Source organism: Egretta garzetta, unplaced genomic scaffold, assembly GCF_000687185.1.
Source record: "Egretta garzetta isolate BGI_Z169 unplaced genomic scaffold, ASM68718v1 scaffold293, whole genome shotgun sequence".
Lineage (NCBI taxonomy): Eukaryota > Metazoa > Chordata > Aves > Pelecaniformes > Ardeidae > Egretta > Egretta garzetta.
In genome coordinates this window covers 588,446-597,270 of record NW_009259318.1, presented here as the reverse complement: position 1 = coordinate 597,270, position 8,825 = coordinate 588,446, and the positions used below count along the sequence as shown (strand labels likewise).

Below are 8,825 nucleotides of genomic sequence, written 5' to 3'. Positions count from 1 at the left end.
TAGGGAAGGCTGGAGGAACACTGACTTTTACTAATGGTTGGCTTTACTAAAGGGAGAAGCATTTTATTATGACTGAGCATATTCTTTATTGCTGCTGTGCTTGCTCAGCTGCTAAATGATCTAAAATTTGCATGTCTTAATGTTGATGGATTTTTATTTTGTAGGTCAAGGAGTGGATGAGCCGCTCTCTGCAACTGGTTTCAGACAAGCAGATGCTGCTGGTTTATTTCTCAGTAGTGTGAAGTTTACCCATGTCTTCTCAAGTGACCTCCTTCGAGCAAAGCAGGCAAGTGCTTCTTGAGGCAACAAGTATTAGCTTCAGAATTTGCCATTTATTTGCTATTGATGATGCAAAAATAATACCGTGATGGAGAACCAAAAGCTATTTTGGTGGACTGTGGTTTGAGTTGTGTAGAATTCAAGAAGGCCTCTACAAGTAAGGAAATTTCAGTGAGAACAGCTCAGTTAGGAAGCCGTGAAGGCCAGCTTGCTCTGCAGGATGTCATGCAGTGTTTTTCATATGGATTTACCATTATTTTGTATGTGCATAGGTTCTTGCTAAAGGAGTAATCGGGACTTGGAGGTAACATAGACTGAAGTCAGTTTTTCTTTGAAGAAACAAAGCAAATTGGCTGTGATATTGTTGTACTGTCTTACGCATTGCAGCTGTATGCTGTGTTTTTCTAAGGAATGCAGACAATATAGGCAAGGTAAGTTTTGCTGTAAAGTCAGTACAAAGATCATTAATGTGCAGAGAGGTTGGATTTTGGCAGGAACATAATAGCACACCTCTCACCTTGATGCACTTTTTAAGAGGTTAATTAAAGAGAAAAAAATGTTAATTAATGAGTGGGACTGCATGTGATTTTGTGTGCAAGATTATGAAATACTCAAAAAATTAGGGAAACAGAACATTTAAAGGTAGAGGCATAGATCAGCTGTTGTAAGGTTGTGTCTCCTGTGGAAGCCCTATCCTTAATTCTCTCTGCTGTTACTGATGCTGTGATGTCAGGAGACAGCAGGGCTTCACGTGATTGAAACTACTAAGAGATTTTTGGTAGCCCTGCTGGTTGCTTGCTTTTTGCTCTGTTGTCCTTCTACAAAAGTCTGTGAAGCCTTGCTGTAAACCAGATCAACAAAACCTGGCATAACCCCCCTTTTTTTCTTAAAACATACATCATCAATATTGCTCATCAGTTTTGCAGCACAGTCCCATAAAGTGCTGTAGCAGCACAACTTAGGCAGAAAACAAACTAGAGAGACAGGGAGGGAGGAGTGCAATAATTAGATCTTTTTAAAATGTGTAATAACTGCCTGGCAAGTCACTTCCTTTAAATGTGTGAATGGCATTATATTTAAAAACATTAATAGTGCTTTATAATGTTCATGAGACTGTCTGTGCTATGTGCCTGCCTTAGGGGAATTGTTTTTGAACGCTCAGCCACTTGAGAGTGAGGCTGGTAATTTTTTTCCCCATATTAGAGACAGCCTTTTCCATGAGAAGCATTTGCACTCTCATAATGTAGAAGACAGACCTGAATTTGTCTTTTGCATAAGGGAAATGTGTTTTGCCATTTGTTTGACAAACTATCCAGACTTTATGGAAGCTTTTCCAAAGATGTGTAAAGCTGCAGTTTCCATTTGCTTGGAACTCCCTTTTTTGGCAGCTGCAAATCTATGAAGAAGTGTCCTTTACTACGCTGTTGCTTCATAGCTCAAGTATGAGAGGAATGTACAAGTTCCCTTGCAAAAGAGAAAAAAACAGTTTTTAAAGAAACTGTTAGTGTTAAAGTTTAGTTTTCCTTGCATTGTGTCCTGCATCAGCTGTAGTCAAGGTGTGTGCTGGTTACTGGAACCAGGAGTGGTACACAGAGAGAGTTGTATTAGCTGGGCAGGAATTAGAGAGCTACAGGAGATGCAAAGTGAGCAGGTATAGGAAATGCAGAGAGAGGCTTTGCAGGGACCCCTGTATGAGAGAATAAGCCTAGGAGGGAAGGTCAAAGACTGGTCTCAGAAATTAGCAGTATAGAAGAGAGTCGGCAGACCTGCAATGTGAAAATAAAAAAAGACTAGTTGGGCAGGCTGGCACGTGTGGTGTGGACAGCACATAACTCCCTAAGACTTGTAAGCTTGACAGAGCATAGCACCAAAGTCTGCAGGGAAATATGGGGCCCACTGTGAGATGCTTGTGCTGTTGGAACAAGAGCTCTGCAGCAGTGAATGTAGGTTCAGGACTGGGACCCGCTGGGCCCTGAGAAGGACGAGTGTAAATCTTTGAGTCTTTTCCATGTGTAAAATGGGGCCAATATCCCTTCTCTCACTGTGGTACTGTGAAGATTCAGGAACGTTTCTGAAGCATGCTGGTATTCTCGTAATGGATAATGTAGGAAAGGTGTCAGGAAGTTGATCTCTTCTTCAGAGCAGATTCTGGTTTCAGCACAGTGAATGAAGCTTCATGTTTTAATATTTACAGTTCAGAGTATGAACTAGTGCTCAGTAGGTGAATGTTGTCTATTCTATGTACTGAACGAGATCTCAGTACTGGAAAAATTTCAGGGTATAATCATGCAATTAACTATGCTATTCATATATACAAGGAAGTTGATTCAACCCTATGTGAATTTTGACATTTTTCTGTGGGAGAAATTTAAAGTTGCAACACAAAGCCTTTCCTAAGCAATACATTAAATGGGTCATAAAATCTTTTTAGTACAACAGGGCTGCTTATTATTTGCCAGAATCCAAGGAGCCTTTTCAAAATGGTTCTTTGAATGTCAGTTTCATTGGATGTGGACATTTGCACAAGACTTCCAGCTGATATTACCAGTCAAAACTGTACGCGAATCCCGTACAGCCTTCATGCTTTGGTGCATATAAGAACAGGAGCAGGTTAGCCGTCCTTTAGTTCCCGTTATTGGCTGTGGCAGCCAGACAAGTGTATAATATCCAACACGCTAGAGCCTGTATTAGGCAATACTTTTTCCAAAGCAGTATCAGAATTTCCTCTTGATCAGTTGTCTCGCCCTCCCTGCGCCCCCAAAATCATATGCTTCCTTGGAAGAAAAAAAGATATATGGCACAAAACTCAAGACATCCAGGCTACTGTTAAAAGCAAACTAAGCCCTTTGGGGTTTCTTTGTCTCGTGGCTATGCTATCAAAAGGCAGGTGAATACAATAAGCTAGATTTTTTTTTTTTTTTTGCCAAGTGTATCATCCAGTGCAATTTTCCCTCTTAACATCGAGGCTAACACTTCAGTATGTTGCCAGCAAACACCCTCCTGCCTCTTAACTGCTTCAAGGGTATTTGATTTCTGGGGTGCATAAGTAGCCACTTGCCAGAAAGTAATTTCATTTGTTAGATGCTATGTTTTTTGCAGTCAGATTAACTGATCAGTTTTTAAGAATGTGCTGCTTGTAAGTCTGACCCGTGTACCACGTGTAAGGAATGTGTCAGCACGACCGCTTTGTGAGTGCCAATATACTCAAGAGAAGATGCGGCTTTTATCCTAGCAAATCCTGCTGCTGTCGAGTGTCTTGCTGCCCACCTCTGATGGGTGCGAAGTGTCTTCAGTTGCTCTGGACTTTGAATTGTGGAAGAACTTTGAGAAGCTTGCAGCTTTTCTGCCCTTTATGGCCTGACACAGGCCATATATCCAATTCTGACAGACACTACTAGCTGAAATACTTTTTATCTTGTTTGTTTGGGTTGTTGGGTACTACTAATGTGATTCACATTGGCTGTGGTGGTGTAAGATGGTCTAGCTATCCCAGGAGAAAACAGCTCATTGATGTGACTCTATATTCACTTTTTAGACTGCTGCCACAATTCTAGGAAAAAATAAATTTTGCAAAGATTTGGAAATCAAGTATGATGCAAGACTTCGAGAGAGAGTAAGTGCCAAAAGAGTTTGTTTTGATATTGAATATTGAACAATTTGAAAATGCAACTTACTGCTGATGGATATCTTTGCTTATTAAGTGGTAGTTTTAACAGTGGAGAGCACACTAATGTGTGTTTAATCGCTGAAAACCGAGCTCTTCACATCAGGTACTATAAATTATTTGCAGAATTGTGAAGCAAAGCCAAACTTAGTGGTTAGTGCTATAACTGTGATGCTCTAATGATTTAAGTAAGGCAAGATTTACATGTAGGGAGAGTTATCTTTAATGTAATAAAAAGCTTAGCTCTGTTTTCTAACCCCATATATAAAGTGTTAAAGATACTCCCTCTGACTACCTTCTCTAGCCTGGTTGCACAACTCGATGTTGGCTTTTTAGCTGTTCATACCTTTCATTTGCACAAAGACTACTGGAAAGCTTTTCTGCTGTCTGTGGAACAATCTGCTTTCCTGGTTAGCCTCTCTGCCTGATAACAGGCATAATTGTACCTCCTCTCTGTTTTTAAGTATGTCTTGATCAGAATAAACTGAGATTCTGGCTGTTTCTGCTACTATGAATCACCCTTCAGATGCTACACTGAGAGTGTCAGTTGAATTTTAAATAAGGACATGCTACAAAAAACCAAAAGTGGGATGGCGTATTGCCATCAGGCAAATAAGTGTTTAAGGAGCAGAATGTGATTGTAGCATTTCCTAATTTCCTCTTTGGATCTTCTTTTTCTGTCAGAAATGCCAGTTCTTCCCCTGAAATCAGCAAGTTAAATGCCTCCCAAACACCTCTAGTTGCTTTGCTACCTGATGTTTTTTAAAATATTATGATTTGTGATACAGAATTTTAGAAAGAATAACCTTAAATCTGTTACACTTTTTTTCCCTTTCATGGTGTTTGTACGGATGTATAGAAATGCCAGTACAGTATCTGCGGGCTGCAGGTTGTAAGTCACTACTCTGGATAACTGGAATTAAGTTTGAATTGCATGAAAAGAAGCTAAGTCCTTTAAAAGAACATATGTCATTGACCCTGTTTAAGAAGGCTCTATTCTCTCATGCCTTGCTTTCATGAGAGAAGTCTGGAAAAATCTTTAAGATAAGGATTTCATTTGCAGCAGCTTCAGAGCACTCGTTTCTTCATGTCTTAAACTACCATTATTTTGCTTTAAAGAAAGGGGTTGAGAAGCTGAACTAAATGTGTTTCAGTACATTTAAATTCTGAAGACTGTAATAAATTAATTATTATGGCATCTAATTGCATACCCACAGCAAGTGGATAGTGACACAGAAGTCAAAAAAGCCTCAGTAATGAGTATGTGTCTGTATCCTAGTCATCAATGTCTGGATTTCTGGAATGTGTGTAACTGTTTGACAGTATAGCATCAGCTTCTACTTTTTCAAAATACTCATCATAACTGCAGTGTTTTCACTGTCTTTGGGCATTCCAAGCTTTCCGCTTGAATATGTTTTTCATCTGTTAGCCGTAGTGAAGTATTAATCTTCAGAGGGAGAAGTATTAATCTGTTTTACCATTGTTAGAGATGTGCCTTGGAAAGATCTTCAAGGTCAAAAATGGCAATGCACATCCAAGTGTATCTATCTTGCAAAATACATTACAGATGATAAATACTGTGTTTTATAATGTGAGTTCTAGTGATCCAGAATAACTAGCTGGTATATATGGGTTCTTACTACTGTTTTTCATATGGGCCTTGTATTTGGAGGTCTCAGGAATAAGCTTGTCATTGAAGATAGTTAATTGCATGTTCTCTGAGTCCATTAGCATATGCTTTTAAGATCTTTTTTGCCTTTCTTGTATTCTGAAAACGCTGCCCGCAGCAGTAATGTATGTCCTGAAAAAGTGGGGGGAGGCCTTATTATTGATTTTTAATTGGTAGAGTAATTGTGGGTTTTCATCTTTTTTTTTTTTTTAATGTCTTTTTCAAAAATTCTGATTTTAAAATGGTCTTTCTTTCTTTCTTTCTTTCCACAGCCATCGGCAGAATCATCTTTCGTCTTCGGCTCTTGTGGGTTTTCATCTTTTTTTTTTTTTTTAATTCTTTTTCAAAAATTCTGATTTTAAAATGGACTACTCCTCTGTTGTGGAGATTTCCAAGGTCTGTAGAGAAAATATTTGTTTCTTACTTGTGAAAAATAATTCCCTGTAGTCTTTCTGCAAATGAAAAGTAAATGGAGTTTATCCTTGTGTGAACAGCTACATAGAGAGGTGTTTGCAATGTAACTTCAGTTGCAAAGACACTTGAATGTTGTATGTTAAGAATGACTGTCAAGAATGTAGGAAAAAATCTCAAGGCAAAGATCAGGCTGAAGGTAGTGTTTTGAATGTCAATACTTTAAATGCGATGCTGCTCTTAATGTATTTCTCTAACCAGCATGTGTGTATATATATACAAACTTAAATAGCAGATACAAAGATACCTCCTCTCCCAATATTGGAATAAAATATGAAAAGTAGCTAATCCTGAACATCATGCTTGAGAATCTAAGAAAACAAAGCTGTTAAAAGTTGTTCACATTGGAAATGGTATTCGAGACTTGATGTATCCTGTTAAACCTGACCTTTGTAACTTGCCTCTTCCAGAAGTATGGTGTTGCAGAAGGAAGGCCTTTGACTGACCTCAAGGCTATGGCAAAGGCTGCTGGAGAGCAATGTCCTTCATTCACGCCTTCTGGAGGAGAAACACTAGATGAAGTATGGTATTTATTTATTTATTTGTGCTCTAGTTGCTAGGCCATTTCATCAGTGCAGATGCAGCTTTTGCATACTTAGGAACAACGCACTGAGAGCTTAGCCCAACCAACTTCCCAAGCTAAAAAAGCTACCTGATGTGATTGTAGTGGCTGCCAAGTAGGGAATCTCTTCAGAACTAAAATACTGATTCTGAGACTGACTCCTCATGAAGCTCTCGTTCACAGAAGGATGATGGCAGTTACTCTCAGCCTTGGCTTTGGAGGGCAGAGGGTCTTCTGCAGCATTCAGTAACTTACCATTGCTTTCTGAGACTTGTCTGTGATAAATGTTTATCTTCTAACTGAAGTAGTTGTATCTCAGATTTCTGACAGCCGAAGTCTCTTGCATTCTTCACAATGTACTCTTCTGACCTTTCTCTTTAGGTAAGGGAACGTGCAAGGGATTTTTTTGAATTTCTGTGTCGGCTAGCTGTTGAATTGGAACAGAAAGAGCAAGACGCGCATGGTGCAGCCAGCAGAAGCTCAGGAACATCTGAAGAACCGTTAGTTTTCCCTTGGACAAACCACTGCAGTGAAGCAGAACTTAGCTCTGGTAACGGTGGAGCTTCTAAAATTTTAGATGCCAATATATTAGTGGTGAGTCATGGAGCCTACATGAGGAACTGGATTGGTTATTTTGTTTCGGATCTCAACTGTACTTTACCAACAAATTTAACAAAGTCTCAGTTGTCTTCTGTCAGTCCCAATACAGGAGTTAGTCACTTCATTGTAAAACTTGAAAATGGAAATTTGTTAAAACCTGAAGTCACATGTGTTTGTCTTAATCAAGACTCTCACTTAGTGGATGTGGGAGCTGAATGTGTAGCTCCAAAAGTGTTTTAAGAGTCTTTGTAGGGGGAGTGGGTTTAGATCACCATTATACTAAGCTTGGGAAAGGTTTTCTGTAGTAATTACTGAGATTGACTGGAGTTATTGACACTAAACTGCAAAACTGAAAACATGCAACTGCTTACCATCTTAAAATAACACAATTTGCCTGGTCCTAGTGCCCGATATACGTTGGCACTAGAGAAATAACACGAGTGTTCTTTATGAACAGAAACATACTTCAGTCACTTGCATATCTGCTCCTAGAGTGCATATTTTAAAAAACTTCTTTTGAGTAGTCCGTAATTATTTTGGTTATCTCCAGGTAAAAGAGTTGAGGAGGGGAGAGGAATGGTACCTCAAAGATGAGCTATACTGTATTCTTGTTTTATTACAAAATGCTATATTGTAATACTAAACATGTATGTAGTCTTAAAATAACTTTTTTTGAATGCAGTAGTATAACCTAAAAAGGGCATGGCCTAGGGGAAAAAGTTTGGTATAGAGTTGGGACGTGTTCCTGGCTCCAATACTAAATAGCTGTGAAACTCTGGGCAAATCTCTGTTCCATTTGTAAAATGGGGAAGATGATACACCTACCTCGCAGGAGTGTTTTGTAAGAAATTGTTAGCGTTGTTGAGACCTCTGTTGAAGAGCGCTGTACACAAACATAAAGTATTTATTTTTAACTGTAAGCAAGATGAGGAACCTCATGTGCACATAGTTGAAATAATGGTCTCTTCTGAAAAGGAACCTTTTCAATAGGGTGAGCTGTACCCGACTAGAATCCTGTTGTCAATTGCAGTTTCACAGTTGATGGATGAATGTTTTTGCCTAGAATTAGGCAAGTTTGATTGCTTGACAATTGCTTACAGTTGCTGTTAGTACTGCATTCGTTCCCCACTAGGACGTTTGCAGTGTTACTGTGTAGGCTTATCTGACTTATGTTATTTATAATATCTGCATATGTTTTCTTGATTTGCATATTTTAAGCCTGTTTAAAAAAAAAAATTAAAAAAAATTAAAGGCTCCTGAATAGAACTCCAATTCATCTGTATTTCTTTTCAGGTAAAAATCTTTGTTAGTGTTACTCTATGAAGCTTTGCTCATATCATGTAACTTCCATTTTTTTTTTTTCTGAAAAAACCCAGGCTGGTCTTTTACCATAAGAAAGAGCCCTTTTTAGGGCTGATGGGTCAGTGTTATCCTTAACTGCGGCCCTACTGAAAAAACAGCAACAGTATTATTTAATCTGACCCTATTGACTGTACTTTGCTTCTTCCATTCCTGTGACTGTGATTCAGTAGGAAAGTTCTCGTGGTTCCTACCTGGACACAGAACGGGGATCTCCTTCC

At 38.8% G+C, this 8,825-nt stretch overlaps 1 protein-coding gene across 1 annotated transcript in view; it reads left to right on the top strand.

The window, feature by feature from the left end:
- Window positions 1-8,447, top strand: part of TIGAR (TP53 induced glycolysis regulatory phosphatase) — a 13,129-nt gene extending 4,682 nt beyond the window's left edge. The window contains 4 exon segments of the mRNA XM_035892076.1: window positions 165-286; window positions 3,815-3,892; window positions 6,494-6,604; window positions 7,027-8,447. Of these exon segments, the coding sequence (XP_035747969.1) occupies window positions 165-286; window positions 3,815-3,892; window positions 6,494-6,604; window positions 7,027-7,485 (770 nt within the window). The 3' untranslated portion in view covers window positions 7,486-8,447.
- The last annotated feature ends 378 nt before the right edge of the window (window positions 8,448-8,825 follow it).